An 18711-nucleotide genomic window follows, 5' to 3' on the forward strand; every position below is an offset into this window, starting at 1 on the left:
GGAGGAAGGAAGGAGGACAGGAGAAGGAAGGAAAGAAGGAAGGAAGAAGCTAGGTAGGAAGGTTGATTTGAAAGGAAGGAAGGAAGGAAGGAAAGAAGGAAAGGGGGAGGGAGGGAGGGCACCCTTCCGGGACTGGGGTCTCCTTCCCTCTGATTGCCAGTCAGGATGGAGTGGAGCCCTTTGGGAATCCAGCCTTCCTTAATCTGGACAACTTTAAGGTGGCTGGATTTCCATTCCCGGAATTCTGGCAGTTGAAAGCCATACCTTTTTTTTTTAAAGTGGGGGAGACTGAGAACCCCTGTTGCAACCTTCTTTTTCTCTCCCCCCCCCCACAAAACAAAAACAAACCCCTCCCCACCCAAACCCCACCTCAGCGGCTTTCTAAGAGCAAGATGAGCAGCCTGGAGGAGCTGAGGCACCATTCCTCCGTGCTGCTGGAGAAGAATAAGGAGCTGATGGAGAAGATCCAGGAGACGGAAGCCGATTCGGCCAGCCAAGCACGCTCCCTCCTGCAGCAGTACGACATGTTTGGGGTAGGCGAGGCCGCAGGGGGAGGGCAGGGGGGCCAGCAGCAGAGCCGGGCTTTGGGGCACGGAGAGTCCAACTGCAGCCGGGCCCTTCACCGCAGAGAGCAAGGGAGACAGACGGCAGGCTGCCCCATAGCAGGTGGGCTCGGCACCCACCGGAAGGGTCGGTTGGTTAACCAAAGGCAGCCATTTGTCTGAAAAGGTATAGCAGGGGGTCTTCACGCTTGGCCCTTTTAGGACTTGTGGACTTCAACTCCCAGCATCCCCCAGCCAGTTTTGCTTTGCTGGCTGGGGAATTCTGGGACTTGAACTCCACCCCTAATTAATAATAATAATAATAATAATAATAATAATAATAATAATAATAATAATAATAATAATAATAATAATAAAGTTGAAGTCCACCAATAATAATAATAATAATAATAATAATAATAATAATAATAGAGTTGAAGTCCACCAATAATAATAATAATAATAATAATAATAATAATAATAATAATAATAAAAATAATAATAATTATAATAATAATAACAACAACAACAACAATTGTTATGTATCCTGGTGAAGAGAACACATACACACTTACATAGCAGTCACCACCAGGAGGTGTTGAACTGTAACTGTTTTGGCGGGAACCCAGTTTCGGCGGGAAACAGAGGTTCAAACCCATTGGCCGGCTGCTCACCTGGCCAGGTATCAAAGGAGGGCAGGTAACCCCTATTCCCCAGTACAGTCACTTCCTCCTAATAAAGATCTGCCATGCTGTACTCATCGTCTCGGCGTCCTTCCTGCGCTCCAGAACCCACTACACAACAACAACAACAACAACAACAACAACAACAATAATAATAATAATAATAATAATAATAATAATAATAATAATAAGCAGGCATATACATAGAATGAAGGCTACTGCTAAGCTTGTAAGCCGCCCTGAGTCTTCGGAGAAGGGCGGGATATAAATGGAATTAAAATAAATAAATAAATAAATAATAATAATAAGTACTTGGAAGGTACTTTGGAGGTCATCTAGTCCAACCCCCTGCTCAGGCAGGAAACCCTCTACCACTTCAGGCAAATGGCTGTCCAATCTCTTCTTGAAAACTTCCAGTGTTGGAGCATTCACAGCTTCTGGAGGCAGGTTGTTCCACTGGTTAATTGTTCCGACTGTCAGGAAGTTTCTCCTTAGTTCCAGTTCTTAAAGTGGACAAGGCTGAGAAACACTGCATATGGCTAAACCAGGGCTCTTCAAAACTTGGCCCTTTTTAGGACTTGTGGACTTCAACTCCCAGAATTCCTCAGCCAGGCACGTGTCATCAAAGGGTATAGGGTCTCCTAAGTCAGAGGTCCCAAAACCTTTTGGCCCCCAGGGACCGGTGACCTGGAGAGATGTTTTTCTGCGCACCGGAGGGTGTGTGGTTTTGTGTGCTGCCTGCATCCTGCGGATGGGGCTTTGCTTGTTTGTGCGGAAGGGTTGCTGGCATGCCGTGGCCTGGTACCAGTCCACGGACCGGGGATTGGGGACCCCAGTCCTAAGCAACTAGGATGATCCAAGGACTGGAGACCATATGAAGCACGGCTGTAGGACTTGGGTTTGGCTAAAAAGAAAAGAAAAGAAGAAATGGGGGAGACATGATAGCAGGATTCCAGTCTCTGAGGGGCTGCCACGAGGAAGAGGGGTGTCACGTTATTCTCCAAAGCTCCAGAGGGAAGGACGAGAAACAACGGTTGGAAACTGACCAAAGAGAGAAGCAACCTGGAATTAAGGAGAAACTTCCTGACAGGGAGGACAATTAACCAGTGGAACAGAAGTTGCCTCCAGAAATTGTGGGTGCTCCATCCCTGGAGACTTTTAAGAAGAGACTGGACAGTCACTTGTCTGAGATGGTCTAGGTTCTGCTGCTTGAGCAGGGGGCTGGACTAGAAGACCTCCAAGGTCCCTTCCAGCTCTACTGTATTCACTAATCAGTGGAATTACCTGCCTCCTGGGTGCTCCCATTACTGGAGGGGTTTAAGAAGAGGCTGGACAGTTACTGGTCTGAAATACGGCCTATACAAGGGGTAGGCAACCTTGGCTCTTTTGTGACTCATGGACTTCAACTCCCAGAATTCCTGAGCCAGCCATGCTGAGGGGAAAGAGAGGTTTCCAAGCTGAGCCATGCTGGCTCAGGAATTCTGGGAGTTGAAGTCCACGAGTCATGAAGGGGCCATAGTTCCCCCATGCTGTTTCAGGAATTCTGGGAGTTGAAGTCCATGAGTCATGAAGGGGCCATAGTTCCCCATGCTGGCTCAGGAATTCTGGGAGTTGAAGTCCACAAGCCATGAGGTGGCTGTGGTTCCCCCATGCTGGCTCAGGAATTCTGGGAGTTGAAGTCCACGAGTCACGAAGGGGACACAGTTCCCCCATGCTGGCTCAGGAATTCTGGGAGTTGAAGTCCACGAGTCACGAAGGGGCCAAAGTTCCCCCATTCTGACTCAGGAATTCTGGGAGTTGAAGTCCATGAGTCATGAAGGGGCCACAGTTCCCCCCTGCTGGCTCAGGAATTCTGGGAGTTGAAGTCCGCGAGTCACGAAGGGGCCAGAGTTCCCCCATGCTGGCTCAGGAATTCTGGGAGTTGAAGTCTGCGAGTCACGAAGGGGCCACAGTTCCCCCACGCTGGCTCAGGAATTCTGGGAGTTGAAGTCCATGAGTCACAAAAGAGCTCAGGTTGCCTACCCCTGGCCTACACCCTTCCAGACAGGTAGCTGTCCATTCCCTTCTTGAAAACCTCCAGCGATGCAGTGCCCACAGCGTCCAGAGGCAACTTCCGTTCCCCTGGTTAATTGTGCCCCATCGCTTCCATCCCACAGCGGATCATCGCCACTCTCCAGGACTCCAATCAGAACCAAGTTGGGGTCGCCAAAGCCGAGCTCAAAGTCGTGGAGAAGAACGTGGAGAAGAACATGGCGAGTAAGCAGTGCCCACCTGCCCTCCTCACTGGGAGGGGGGGAGGGGGGAGTGCGGGGGTGGGGAGGGGGTGGGCAGAGGAGAGGTCCACGTTTCCAGGTCCCCAAGGAAAGATTAGTGCATCATGGTGATGTTGCTTATCAAGCATGTTAAAAAGGGAGCCAAGATGTACAGGTAGTCCTTGACTTAAAACTGTCCTCGTTTAGTGACTGTTCGAAGTCACAGTCGCATTAAAAAAACAGAATTATGACTGGTCCTTGTAATTATCTATCTGTCTGTCTGTCTGTCTGTCTGTCTGTCTGTCTGTCTGTCTGTCTGTCTATCTATCTATCTATCTATCTATCTATCTATCTATCTATCTATCTATCTATCTATCTAATTATCCATCATCTATATCATCTATCTATCTTATCTATCTACCCATCCATCCATCTAATATCTATCTATCATCTATTATCTATCTATCTATCTATCTGTCTATCTTGTCATCTATCATCTACCTATCATCTACATATCCATCCATCCATCCAACTAATATCTATCTATCTATCTATCTATCTATCTATCTATCTATCTATCTATCTATCTATCTATCTGTCTATCTTGTCATCTATCATCTACCTATCATCTACATATCCATCCATCCATCTAATATCTATCTATCTATCTATCTATCTATCTATCTATCTATCTATCTATCTATCTATCTAACTATCTATCTATCTATCTATCTCTATCTATCTATCTATCTATCTATCTATCTATCTATCTATCTATCTATCTATCTATCTATCTATCTATCTACCATGTTTCCACGAAAGTAAGACCGGGTTTTTTGTTTTTGCCTCCAAAAGAGGCAACAGGTCTTACTTTTGGGGGGTGTCTTTCATACTCACCTCCGAGAACGACAGCCCTGCTCAGCTGGTCCACTTCTTCTGGGGCCGACGTGCTGCCTTTCCGGAAGACCTCTGCAGCCAAGTACTGAGCTACGGATTCAATCCATAGCTCGGTTCTCAGCTGCAGAGGCCTTTTGGAAAGAAATGCAGGCCTGGCAGCCGAAGAAGCCTCAGGAGAAGAAGTGGGCCGGCGAGGCCTGGAGGCCTGGCTGCAAAATAAGTGGGTGCCAGGCAGGTGGGGCAACTCCACCCCCCCACCCCCTCCCCAGCTTGATTTTTAGGTGTGTGCCTCGCCCCAAAAGTAAATTTAAAATTTACACAAATATGAGCTGGCACTGTTGTGACTACAACCTGTGGATGGCCTGCCCTTGGGTTAGGCTGAAACAGGCAATAAGATTTGTCCTGTGTTTGGGGCCTAGCAAGGTATTCTAAAATACTTAACAAACACTTAACACATATCTCCCTTGCCTCTCAGCTAACAAAGCGAGAAAGAGCCAGTGGCCTAGAGGTTAGAACAATTGCCTAATATGCAATTGGTCCAGGTTCGAATCTCAGAAGGGTGTGGCTGACTGATGAGAACAAATAAGTTTGAAATGCATATCAGTCTCCCTTTAATTCTTTGTTAGCAATCCAAAAAATTTTTTTACACACACACACACACACACACATACAGTATGTATATATATGTATATATATATACACACACGTGTGTATGTGTGTATAGATAAGTATGTATGTATATGTGTGTATATACAGATATGTATATATATATGTATGTGTGTATATAGATATGTGAGTATAGGTATATGTATGCGTATGCATATATATATATATATATATGTGTGTGTGTGTGTGTGTGTGTGTGTATGTGTGTGTGTATATATATACATACACACACACACATATGCATATATTTATTTATTTATTTATTTATGGGATTTATATCCCGCCCTATCTCCCGAAGGACTCAGGGCGGCTAACAACAAAACATATAATAAGTACAGAAATCAAGATAAAAATAAAATTGAAATCATCTGTGCAATAAATTAAAATTAAAGAATTAAAAAATGAATTAAAAATTCTAAATATAAATTAATTAAAATGCCTGTCAGTCCAGGTCAGCCTGGTGGAACAGGAGTGTTTTGAGGCCGCGGCGAAAGGATTGGAGGTTTTATATGCATATTTGTATATGTATGGGTGTGTGTATATATATGTGTGTGTGTGTGTCTATAATATATTTATATATACTGTACATATATGTATGTGCTTACATGTATGCGTATGGTTATATATTTATACACACGCGCGCACACACACACACACACACACACGCACACATCTCCATCTGAGAGCGGGCCTCAGAACTTCCTTCCGCCCTCAGGGGCTGCCAGGCTGTTTGCAGAGAGCAAAGCGGCCCACGGCTTCTCTTTCTCTCCCCTCCAGAGATGGACCTGGAGCTGAAACGGGTCGGCACCAAAGTCCACACCTTGCAAGAGGAGGTCAACCTCCTGCGGACGTACATGGACAAGGAGTATCCGCTGAAGGCCGTCCAGATCTCCTCCCTTCTGCGCAGCATCTGGAACCTGAACGAGGAGCAACAGGTGGACGGGGTGGGGGGTGGGTGGGGGGGGGCTCCATCTCAAGGCTGGGCTGAGGTGGGGGGGGAACGTGCAGTCCCCGGACCCTTCTTTAAAGACACCACCCCCCTCCCTCTTTCTGCTCTTCTGCCCCCTGCAGTACGAATTGGAAGACACCGAAGATCTGGCCAAGCGGTTCCTGGACTCCTTAGCGGGAAAGGCCCGGGACGAGCAGGAGCGCATTCTGCAGTCCGTGGCCGATGTGAGTGGAATCCCTCCGCCTGGCCCAAAAGTGCCTTCCCTCCACCCCCCGAAAGAGGAACTGGAGTTTCCTGAGGGGTTTTTTCCCCCCAATCAATCAGAATACAGCTGGAAGGGAGCTTGGAGGTCATCTAGTCCAACCCCCTGCTCAAGCAGGAGAGCCTGTGTGGGCTCTAGAGGATCGCTCTTCTGCATGGCTTGTTGGGATGTCTCCCAATGGAGACAGAATAGAGCTGGAAGGGACCTTGGAGGTCATCTAGCCCAACCCCCTGCTCAGGCAGGAGACCCTATACCATTTCGGACAAATGGCTGTCCAGTCTCTTCTTAAAAACTTCCAGTGTTGTAGCATTCACAGCTTCTGGAGGCAGGTTGTTCCGCTGGTTAATTGTCCTGTCAGAAAATTTCTCCTTAGTTCCAGGTCGCTTCTCTCCTTGATTGGTTTCCATCCGTTGCTTCTTGTCCTGCGTTCAGGTTGACACCCCCCCCCTTTTCTTTGTGGCAGCCCCTCAAATACTGGAATCCTGTTATCATGTCACCTACCCCTCCTCTTCATTAAATAGAATAGAATAGAATTTAAAATAGGATGGAGTGGAGTGGAGTGGAGTGGAGTAGAGTAGAGTAGGGTAGGGTAGAGTAGAGTAGAGTAGAGTAGAGTAGATAAGAATGGAATGGAATGGAATGGAATGGAATGGAATGGAATAGAATAGAATAGAATAGAATAGAATAGAATAGAATAGAATAGAATAGAATAGAATAGAATAGAATTTAAATAAAATAAAATAAAATAGAATAGAATAGAATAAGAATAGAATTGAATTTAAGTAGAGTAGGGTAGGGTAGAGTAGAGTAGATAAGAATGGAACGGAATGGAATGGAATAGAATAGAATAGAATAGAATAGAATAGAATAGAATAGAATAGAATAGAATAGAATAGAATAGAATAGAATAGAATAGAATAGAATAGAATAGAATAGAATACTGTAGAATAGAATAGAATAGAATTTACGTAAATAAAATAAAATAAAATAAAATAAAATAGAATAGAATAAGAACAGAATAGAATTTAAGTAGAGTAGGGTAGGGTAGAGTAGATAAGAATGGAATGGAATGGAATGGAATGGAATGGAATGGAATGGAATGGAATGGAATGGAATAGAATAGAATAGAATAGAACAGAATTTAAATAAAAGAATAGAATAGAATAGAATAGAATAGAATAGAATAGAATAGAATAGAATAGAATAGAATAGAATAGAATAGAATAGAATAGAATAGAATGTGGAAGGGACCTTGGAGGTCTTCTAGTCCAGCCCCCTGCTCAAGCAGGAGAATGTCCTAGACCATCTCAGACGGGTGACTGTCCAGTCTCTTCTTAAAAAGTTCTAATGATGGAGTGCCCACAGCACTTTTCGTTTTGTTTTGGGTGGACTGGGCAACGCCATCACAAGCCCATGTTTGGGGCTACCTCTACTTAAGGACCCCAACTGAGCCCAGAATTTCTAACCAAGACACCTGTTAAGCGAGCTCTGCCCCATTTTTCGAACTTTCTGGCCACCACCCTTAAGCGAATCACTGCAGCTGCTAAGTGAATCATGTACCTCCATTAAGGAAATTGGGCTTTCCCCATTGACTTGGGCTTGTCCCACACGGGCCGAAAAAACCCCCACAAAACCTGGTCACTGTGCAACCGTCATTCGTTCATGCCAGTTGCCAAGCATCTGGATTTTGATCATGTGACCCTGGGGTACGCTGCGACGGTCGTAAGTGGGAGGACCGGTCCTAAATCTCTTTTTTTTTCCCCCCAGTGCTGCTGTAACCGAACGCTGGTTAAATGAAGGGTTAAAAGTCGAGGACAAGTCTGTCTTTAAGGGATCTTGCCACCTCACGTGGCCACCCAGAGATCGTCAACCGCTGTTCCCGTCTTAAATTTTGTCGTCCTTTTTTTTGTCATTCTAGAAGACGCTGCTGAAGTATCAGGACGGCCTGAAGCAGATGCACCGGAACAACACGGAACTGAGAAGGCAAATAAAAGTACAAAAGGAGGTCAGGAAATCTGGGAATCGCAGTCAGTTATCTATCTCTATCTAATTTCTGTGTGTCTATAACAGGGGTGTCAAACTCAATTTCATTGAGGGCCGCATCAGCATTGCGGTTGCCCTCAGGGGGCCGGGTGGGTATGGCCAGGGTGGGCGTGGCCTACTGGGTGGGCGTGGCTAGAGTGCATATGGCAGACATGTCAAACACAAGGCCCGGGGGCCAGATCCGGCCCATGAAGTGGTTTCATGCGGCCCGCGAAGCCATCCTGGAAACAGTGAGGGAACGGCTCCCACTGCCTTGGCCCTGGCCCCGAGACCCTCCTCCTGCAAGAGACCCCCAGATCTGTCCCACTCCTGCCCGGGCCCCCATAGGCACCCTTGATGCGAACGATGTAGAGCTGGCCACGCCCACCCAGTAGGCTGTACGCACTCTAGCCATGCCCACCCAGTAGGCCACGCCCACCCTGGCCATACCCACCCGGCCCCCTGAGGGCAACCGCAATGCTGGTGCGGCCCTCAATGAAATTGAGTTTGACACCTCTGGCATATGGCCTCCTGGGTGGGCGTGGCCAGCTCTACATCGTTGGCATCAAGGGTGCCTATGGGGGCCTGGGCAGGAGTGGGACAGATCTGGGGGTCTCTGGCAGGAGGAGGGTCTCTGGGCCAGGGCCAAGGCAGTGGGGGCCGTTCCCTCACTGTTTCCAGGATGGCTTCGCGGGCCGCATGAAATCACTTTGCGGGCTGGATCTGGCCCTCGGGCCTTGTGTTTGACATGTCTGGTCTGTAATATCCGTCTGTCAATCTATCCAATATCTATATCTATTATCTATCTATCTATTATCTATCATCTGTATCTATCTATTATCTATTATCTATCTATCTATCTATTATCTACCTATATCTGTCTATCTCTGTCTATTATCTATCTATCTATGAGCAAGCCGTGTTCTGCAGCTGCCAAAAAAGCCAACACAGTGCTAGGCTACATTAACAGAGGGATAGAATCAAGATCACGTGAAGTACTAATACCACTTTACAATGCTTTGGTAAGGCCACACCTGGAATACTGCGTCCAGTTTTGGTCACCATGATGTAAAAAAGATGTCGAGACTCTAGAAAGGGTACAGAGAAGAGCAACCAAGATGATTGGGGGACTGGAGGCTAAAACATACAAGGAACGGTTGCTGGAATTGGGTATGTGTAGTTTAATGAAGAGAAGGGCGAGGGGTGACATGATAGCAGCCTTCCAGTATCTCAGGGGCTGCCCCAAAGAAGAGGGAGTCAAGCTATTCTCCAAAGGACCTGAAAGCAGGACAAGAAGCAACGGATGGAAACTCACCAAGGAGAGAAGCAACCTAGAACTAAGGAGAAACTTCCTGACAGAACAATTAACCAGTGGAACAACCTGCCTCCAGAAGTGGTGAATGCTCCGACACTGGAAGTTTTTAAGAGGAGACCGGACAGCCATTTGCCTGAAGTGGTATAGAGTTTCCTGCCTGAGCAGGGGGTTGGACTAGATGACCTCCAAGGTCCCTTCCAACTTCTTCTTCTTCTTCTTCTTCTTCTTCTTCTTCTTCTTCTTCTTCTTCTTCTTCTTCTTCTTCTTCTTCTTCTTCTTCTTCTTCTTCTTCTTCTTCTTCTTCCTTCTTTTTATTTATTTATTTATTTATTTATTTATTTATTTATTTATTTATTTATTTAGATGTCTATACCGCCCTATTCCCGCAGGACTCAGGGCGGTTTACAGGGCAGCATAAAATACAATATAAAAGATAATATAAAATTAAAATAAATTAAATTAATTAAGCCTAACAATTAAAACAATATTTAAAAAGCTAAAACCCCTTCAGTCCAGGCCTGATAAATCGAAAAGCCAGGTTTTCAGGTCCCGGCGAAATGAATGCAGATCGGGGGCGGTCCGGAGTTCCACTGGTAAATCATTCCAAAGGGCAGGCGCGCCCACAGAGAACGCCCTCCCCCTGGGGATCACCCACCGGCACTCCCTAACCGCTGGCACCCTAAGGAGGGCCTCTCTATGGGAGCGCATAGGACGATGGGAAGTTGATGCTGGCAGCAGGTGTTCCCTTAGTCCGGACCCAAGCCATGTAGGGCTTTATAGGTCATCACCAGCACCTTGAATCTCACCCGGAGGGCAACTGGGAGCCAATGCAGCTCGTGGAGAAGAGGCGTTACACGGGAGTATCGGGAGACCCCCATCACAACTCACGCGGCTGCATTCTGCACCAGCTGAAGCCTTCTTCTTCTTATTATTCTTATTATTATTTATTATCAATTATCTATCTATTATCTATCATCTATCTATCATCTATCTGTATCTATCTATTTATCATCTATATTTATTATCTATACTATCTATCTATTTATATGTGTCTCTAATATCTATCTCTGTATGTCTATCTAATATCTATCTATATCTTTCTATCCTTGCAATTATCTATCTATGATCTATCTATCTATTTATCTATCTATCTATCTATCCTGTGCCCCATATAGATAATCTGTCTATATCTAATATCTATGTGTCTCTAATATTGGTCTTTCTTTCTTTCTTTCTTTCTTTCTTTCTTTCTTTCTTTCTTTCTTTCTTTCTTTCTTTCTTTCTTTCTTTCTTTCTTTCTTTCTTTCTTTCTTTCCCTTCCTTCCTTCCTTCCTTCCTTCCTTCCGTCTATGTGTCTACTATCTGTGTCTTATATGTCTGCCTGTCTGTCTGTCCATCTGTCTATCTAATATTTCTCTGTTTGTCTGTCCGTCTGTCTATTAAATTACTATATCGCCCTGATATAGGAAATCTGGGCGGCTTACCATGTAATTAAAAAGTAAAAAGAAAAAAAAAGTGCTCCATTCAGGCAATTAAATGAGAAGAATTAAACAGAAAAGCTATTTAAGTCACTCTACAGCTAATCGTTGACTTCAACTCTAATGGAGCCTGCCCTTCAGCCAGAAGTCACGATGGTTGTAAAATGGCAAAAGCTAAAAGAATGGGCGGCCAAACTGGCCATAGCGAGCCATCCGTTCACTTAGTGACCAAATCGATTTGATGGATTTTTTTAGCAGAGGTCATTAGCCGAACGCCACTGTCCTTAAGCGAATCAGTGGGTTCGTTTTGGGCCAGTTTGGCCGCAAATGGGAAGCGGATGCAGGTTTAGCCGGCTGGGGAATTCTGGGAGTTGAATTCTGGGAGTCTAAAAGCCGCCAAGATTGAGAAACACTGTACAGGTCACCCTCGACTTACGACCACAATTCAGCCCAAAATTTATGTCGCTAACCGAGACATTTATTGAGTTGTGCCCCATTTTAGGACCTTCCTTGCCACAGATGTGAAGTGAAGCACTTGCAGTTGTTAAGTTAGCAACCCGGTTTTTTCCGTGCCGCTGTAACTTCTGACTGTCGATAAACAAACTTTTGTAAGGCGAGGACTATCTGTAACAGGAGACCTGGATGCCAACCATGTTGAAAACTCACTGGGGGGGCCGGGAAGTCGAACTGGAAGCAGTGGGGCACAGGAGATGTTCGGAGCTGGGAACAGCCGGCCTTGATCTCCTTTTTTTTGTTTTTAAGAAGAGACTGGACATCATCATCATCATCATCATCATTATTATTATTATTATTAGACTGGACACCCATTTGTCTGTAATGGTACAGGGTTTCCTGCCTGAGCATGGGGTTGGACTAGATGACCTCCAAGGTCCCTTCCAACTTCTTCTTCTTCTTCTTCTTCTTCTTCTTCTTCTTCTTCTTCTTCTTCTTCTTCTTCTTCTTCTTCTTCTTCTTCTTCTTCTTCTTCCTCTCCTTCTCCTTCTCCTTCTCCTTCTCCTTCTCCTTCTCCTTCTTTGTATTAGTATTAGGGACACGGTGGCTCAGTGGGTTAGGACGCTGAGCTTGTCGATCAGAAGGTCGGCAGTTTGGCAGGTCGAATCCCGAGTGCCGCGTAGCAGAGTGAGCGCCTGTTACTCGTCCCAGCTTCTGCCAACCTAGCAGTTCGGAAGCACGTAAAAATGCAAGAAGAAAAATAGGGACCACTGCGGTGGGAAGGTAACAGCGTTCCGTGCGCCTTTGGCATCTAGTCATGCCGGCCACATGACCACGGAGATGTCCTTGGACAAGCGCTGGCTCTTCGGCTTTGAAACGGAGATGAGTACCGCCCCCTAGAGTCGGAAACGACTAGCACGCATGTGCGGGGGAACCTTTACCTTTACCTATTAGTATTAGTATTATGAGACTGGACAGCCACTTGTCTGAAAAGCTACAGGGTTTCCTGCCTGAGCAGGGGGTTGGACTAGATGATCTCCAAGGTCCCTTCCAACTTCATTTTCTATTATTATTATTATTATTATTATTATTATTATTATTATTATTATTATTATTATTATTATTATTATTTCAGGTGATCGACGACCTGGTGAAGGAAGTGAAGAAACTGCACAAGAGCATCATTGTCCTGCATCACTCGGCTGGGGACCCCTACAACACCATTTTTCCCGACGTCCTTCTGCGCCGGCCCAAGTACGGCCTCCCTTTTCACCTTCTCGTCCCTTGTCGGGCAGCCGCACGGCTTGCATACAGCTACCGTGTTTCCCCGAAAGTAAGGCCTACACCCACAATATGCCTTAGCTTGATTTTTGGGGGTGGGCCTAATATAAGCCCTACCCCGAAAATAAGCCCTAGTTTTGGGGCCAGGCACACACCTAAAAATCAAGCTGGGGCAGGGATGGGGGTGTGTGGAGCTGCCCCACCCGCCTCGTACCCACTTTCCTTGCAGCCAGGCCTCTCCCCCGCCCAGCCTGCTTCTTCTCCTGAGGCCTCTTCTGCAGCCAGGCCTGCCTTTCTCAGTCACGGGGCTTTCCGGAAGGCCTGTGCAGCCGAGACCTGAGCTGTGGGTTCAGTCTGTAGCTCGGTTCTGCAAGATCTCTGCAGCTGAGCACCAAGCGATGGATTGAATCCATAGCTCAGTACTCGGCTGTTTAGGCCTTCTGGAAAGGCCTGACTGCAGAATGCAGGCCCAAATGCAGCTGCAGAAATTCGGCTCCAGAAGAAGTGGACCGGCTGCGTTGGCCGCTTGGTGCCGGAGGTGAGGTGAGGCCTACCCCGAAAATAAGACCTGGTGCAAAATAAAAAAAAAAGACCCAGTCTTATTTTTGGAGAAACACAGGTAAGAAACAACCACCAAGAAGTGTATACAGGACTTACGACCGGTCGCTTAGCGACGCTTCGAAGTTACGACAGATGGAAAGGGTACAATTGCAACCTGGGGTTTAAAAGGCAACAATATGATGCATAAGCAGCCCACAATGCATGCTAGAGGCCCCTAATGTGTACAGGTGGTCCTCGGCTTACGACCACAATTGAGTCCAAGATGTCTGTTGCTTGGTGAGACAGTTGTTAAGTGAATTTTGACCCGTTTTACGACTGTCCTTGCCAGAGTTGTTAAGGGAATCACTGCAGTTGACGAGTTAGTAACCTGGCTGTTAAGGGAATTTGGCCTCTCAGTTGACTTTGCTTGTCGGAAGAGTCGCAAAAGGGGATCATGTGAAACAGGGATGCTGCAACCCCATAAGTATGACTCAGTTGCCAAGCGCCTGAGTCCATTTAGTGACTGTTCGAAGTCACGACGGCACTGAAAAAAGGGAGTTTACGATCGTTTTTTACACTTACGACCGTTGCAGCATCCCCACGAATATGTGATCAAAACTCAGATGCTTGGCGACTGACTCACATTTATGAAGGTTTGCAGTGTCCCGTGTTCACGTGACACCCCCCCCCCCTTTGGCGACCTTCTGACAAGCAAAGTCAATGGGGGAAAAGCCTGATTCGCTTAATGACCCTGGGACTAACTTAACGGTGGCAAGAAACGTCGTAAAACGGGTCAAAATTCATTTACCCACGGTCTCACCCCGCCACAGAAGCTTTGGGCTCAGCTGTGGCCGTACGTTGAGGACGACCTGTATTTACGACCCGGATTCGTAGTTCCGATGGCTGCCCCACCCCAGCCCCCGCATGGCCTTGTGATGCCATTTTGGGGTGGGGTGGGGGCTTACTTTTTACGCCTCACCTTCTTTCCTAGTGTGGATTTCATGTTGTCTGCTTCTCTCTTTCACACACACACCCCACACCCGCCCCCAGGTGCACCCCGGATATGGAGGTGGTTCTCAACATCCCGACGGACGACGATTTCCCCTTGTAGCCGCCGGGAACGAAGCGGGAAGGAGATGCCTGGATTGCAAAAAAACCCGCTTTGAGCTCCGTTGCTGGTTTGGTTTGGCAGTGTTTGGCCCACATTGGGTGCCGCATCCTGGGCAAAGGCTAGGCCAGGGGTAGGAAACCTTGGCTCTTTTGTGACTCATGGACTTCAACTCCCAGAATTCTGACTCAGGAATTCTGGGAGTTGAAGTCCATGAGTCATAAAAGAGCCGAGGTTGCCTACCCCTGGCCTAGGCCCACTGTTTTTAAATTTCCTCCTCCAGCTATGTCGGCTTTTTCCTCTTTTCTCTATTAAAGGTAGCCCTTGTCTGACTGAATGGTGCTGGGTTTGTCACCGGGACACCCCAAAGGTCAAGGCCCCGTTCTCCCCACTGTACCCCAATGCGGAGTGCAGCCAAGGCTGCAGTGGTAGGATCCAGTGTCCAGGATCCCTGCTTTCTTACAACACCAGGATCCTGCTAAATTCTGCCCTGCAGGGAAGGGCGTGCAGCTAGTCCTCAGGTTATGAGGACAGTTTGGCCCAACAAAGAGGATGGAGAAGAACAACCAAAATGATTAGGGGATCGGAGGCTAGAGCACACAAAGAACGGTTGCAGGAATTGGGCAGGTCTAGTTTAATGAAGAGAAGGACCAGGGGGGATAGGATAGCAGTGTTCCAATATCTCAGGGGCTGCCCCAAAGAAGAGGGAGTCAAGCTATTCTCCAAAGCACCTGAAACCAGGACAAGAAGCAACAGATGGAAACTAGTCAAGGAGAGAAGCAACCTAGAACTAAGGAGAAACTTCCTGACAGTGAGAACAATTAACCAGTGGAACAACTTTGCTTCCAGAAGCTGTGAATGGTCCAACACTGGAAGTTTTTAAGAAGAGACTGGCCAGCCATTTGTCTGGAATGTTACAGGGTTTCCTGCCTGAGCAGGGGGTTGGACTAGATGACCCCCAAAGTCCCTTCCAACTCTTACTCTGTTATTTCCATTGCTAAGCAAGACAGTTAAAGGAGTTTTGCCGCATTTTACAACGTCTCTCAGCAGAGCTTTTAAGTGAATCACTGCTGTTGTTAAGTTCATAACACATTTGTGTGTGTGTGTGTGTGTGTGTGTGTGTGAGAGAGAGAGAGAGAGAGAGAGAGAAAGAAAGGGAAAAAGAAAGAACGACAGAAAGAGACAAGGAAAGATGGAAAGAGGGAGAGAAAGTAAGGCACACACAGAGAAAGACAGAAGGTCACAAAGGCACAAAGAGAAACAGAAAGAGAGAGAAAGAGGCACAGAGAGAAAGAAAGAGAAAGGCACAAAGAAAGAATGGATCCAGGTTTTTTCCATTGCAGCCTCCGAATCCACCACTAGGTGGAGACAGACGGCATTTAAGCTGACTTTTTCCCTTGCTAACACAGGTCTGACCTTACATTTAAAAATCCATTCACACCAAAACAACTCATTTACCGAGGACTGCGGTTCAAATCATGACATACACAAGTCCCCTCGAAGATGGGAGACGTGAAGCTTAACAACCATGTCACTAATTGAACAGCTGCAGTGATTCAGCTAAGAACCGTGGCAAAAGGTCATAAAATGAAGCAAAACGCACTGAGCAACTTGTCTTGCTTAGCAACGGAAAATTGGGGGGGCTCAATTGTGGTCGTACGTTGAGGACCACATCCACTGTGTGAGTTGTTTGTAAAATAAGAATAATAAAGGCAGGCTATGAATAGAGTTAGTCCTTTGTAATAAGTTGAGGTTTACTTGCAGTTTTAACAGAATAATATAGTTGGAAGGGACCTTGGAGGTCATCTAGTCCAACCCCCTGCTCAGGCAGGAAAGCCTATACACCATTTCAAACAAAAGGCTGTCCAGTCTCTTCTTGAAAACATCCAGTGTTGGAGCAACCACAGCTTCTGGAGGCAAGTAGTTCCACTGGTTAATTGTTCTCAACTGTCAGGAAGTTTCTCCTTAGCTCCAGGTTGCTTCTCTCTTTGCGTAGTTTCCATCCATTATTCCTTGTCTGGCCTTCAGGCGCTTTGGAAAATAGCTTGACTCCCTCTTCTTTGGGGCAGCCCCTCAAATATTGGAAGATGCTATCATGTCCCCCCTCATCCTTCACTTCATTAAACTAACAGCAGAGAATTTCAGACTTGGAAAGGGACCTTGGAGGTCTTCTAGTCCAACCCTCTGCTCAAAGCAAAGTCCTTATATCATTCCAAACAGATGGCCCTCCAGTCTCTTTTTAAAAACCTCCAGTGTTGGAGCATTCACAGCTTCTGGAGGCAGATTGTTCCACTGGTTAATTGTTCCTCACTGTCAGGAAGTTTCTCCTTAGTTCCAGGTTGCTGCTTCTCTCCTTGATTAGTTTCCCTCCATTGTTTTTTGTCTTGCCTTCTGGTGCTTTGGGGAACAGGTTGACCCCACCCTCACTTCTTTGTGGCAACCCCTCAAATATTGGAAGAACTGCTATCATGTCACCCCTAGTCCCTCTCTTCATGGGCCTAGCGCACTTGCACCCAGGAGAGGGCTTAATTCAAGAGCCACCTTATTCTGTGTGAACTTGGAATAAAAACAGATGGAGAGGATCCTCCCCTCACCTTTTTTTTTTTAAAAAAAATCCACATTTTCTGAGAAATTCCAGATAGGGATTGGGATGGAAAGTCCTGGTAAGTGGAGGGCTGGGCTTGTGCCTTGCTGAGCATCTGCTGCTCTCATTAAATCTTTCCTCACAGCCCCACCTTGGAATCGTGGTCCTCCGAACGGCCCCAGGGAGTTATCTGGATCCCAAATACGGAATGACAAAGTGGGAAAGGACCGTGGGCTGCTCCTTCCCAACCGGCTGCTGCTCCTCAGGTTGGAGATAAGGAGGAGGTCCCCTTAGCCTTCACTCCGGCCTTGAGTCCATTTTTTCCGAGCAGTCCTGTTCTTCAACCATTTGTCTGCAATGGTCTAGGGCAGGGGTAGGCAACCTTGGCTCTTTTATGACCCGTGGACTTCAACTCCCAGAATTCCTGAGTCTGGAATTCTGGGAGTTGAAGTCCACAAGTGACAAAAGAGCTGAGATTGCCTAACCCTGGGGCAAGGGGTCTTCAACCTTGGCCCTTTTTATGACTCGTGGACTTCAATTCTCAGAATTCCTGAGCCAGCCACACTGAGGGGAAAGGGAGAGGTTTCCAAGCTGAGCCTTGCTGGCTCAGGAATTCTGGGAGTTGAAGTCCACCAAGTCATGAGGGGGCCATAGTTCCCCCATGCTGGCTCAGGAATTCTGGGAGTTGAAGTCCACGAGTCATAAAAGAGCCAAGGTTGCCTATCCCCGGTATAGGGTTACCTGCCTGAGCAGGGGTTGGACTAGATGACCTCCAAGGTCCCTTCCAACTCTGTTCTTCTACTCTACTCTACTCTATACTCTACTCTACTCTTCCATTCCATTCTATTTATTCTATTTTAATTATATTCTATTCTATTCCTTCCATTCCATTATAGAATAGAATAGAATAGAATAGAATAGAATAGAATAGAATAGAATAGAATAGAATAGAATAGAATAGAATAGAATAGAATAGAATAGAATAGAATAGAACACCCATGATTTCTGGAGGCAAAGCTGTTCCACTGGTTGATTGTCCTCACTGTCAGGAAGTTTCTCCTTAATTCCAGGTTGCTTCTCTCTTTGATCAGCTTCACCTCTTCTGGAGACAAGATGATTTGGGGAACAGAAGGCTAAAGCATATGTTGAATGATTGCAGGAATTGGGTCTGTCTAGTTTAACGAAGAGAAGGACGAGGGGAGACATGATAGCCGTCTTCGAATATCTCAGGGGCTGCCCCAAAGAAGAGGGAGTCAAGCTCTTCTCCACAGCCCCTGAAGGCAGGAGAAGAAGCAACGGATGGAAACTCATCAAGGAGAGAAGCAACCTGGAACTAAGGAGAAACTTCCTGACAGTGAGGACAATTAACCAGTGGAACTACCTGCCTCCAGAAGCGGTGAATGCTCCAACACTGGAAGTTTTTAAGAAGAGACCGGAGGGCCATTTGTCTGAAATGGTCTAGTCCATGGGTAGGCAACCTCGGCTCTTTTATGACTCGTGGACTTCAACTCCCAGAATTCCTGAGTCTGGAATTCTGGGAGTTGAAGTCCACGAGTGACAAAAGAGCCGAGACTGCCTACCCCTGGGGCAGGGGGGTCTTCAACTTTGGCCCTTCTTATGACTGGTGGACTTCCAACTCCCAAAATTCCTCAGCCAGGCGCCCGTTGAAGTCCACCAGT

The 18711-nt window shown here is 46.6% G+C and overlaps 1 protein-coding gene across 1 annotated transcript; it reads left to right on the plus strand.

Annotated features, from left to right (window-relative positions):
• Positions 1 to 374: 374 nt before the first annotated feature.
• LOC310650685 (uncharacterized protein C20orf96) lies at positions 375 to 14593 on the plus strand (the record flags this gene model as incomplete). Its single annotated transcript, XM_083380270.1, has 7 exons — positions 375 to 533; positions 3382 to 3481; positions 5818 to 5975; positions 6112 to 6213; positions 8170 to 8256; positions 12655 to 12773; positions 14391 to 14593. Coding segments are annotated over 7 exons (786 nt in total), but the record flags the coding sequence as incomplete, so codon positions are not given.
• Between the last annotated feature and the right edge of the window lie 4118 nt (positions 14594 to 18711).

The sequence above is a fragment of the Vipera ursinii genome (genome assembly GCF_947247035.1).
Source record: "Vipera ursinii genome assembly, contig: scaffold_418, whole genome shotgun sequence".
NCBI classification, from domain to species: Eukaryota; Metazoa; Chordata; class Lepidosauria; order Squamata; family Viperidae; genus Vipera; species Vipera ursinii.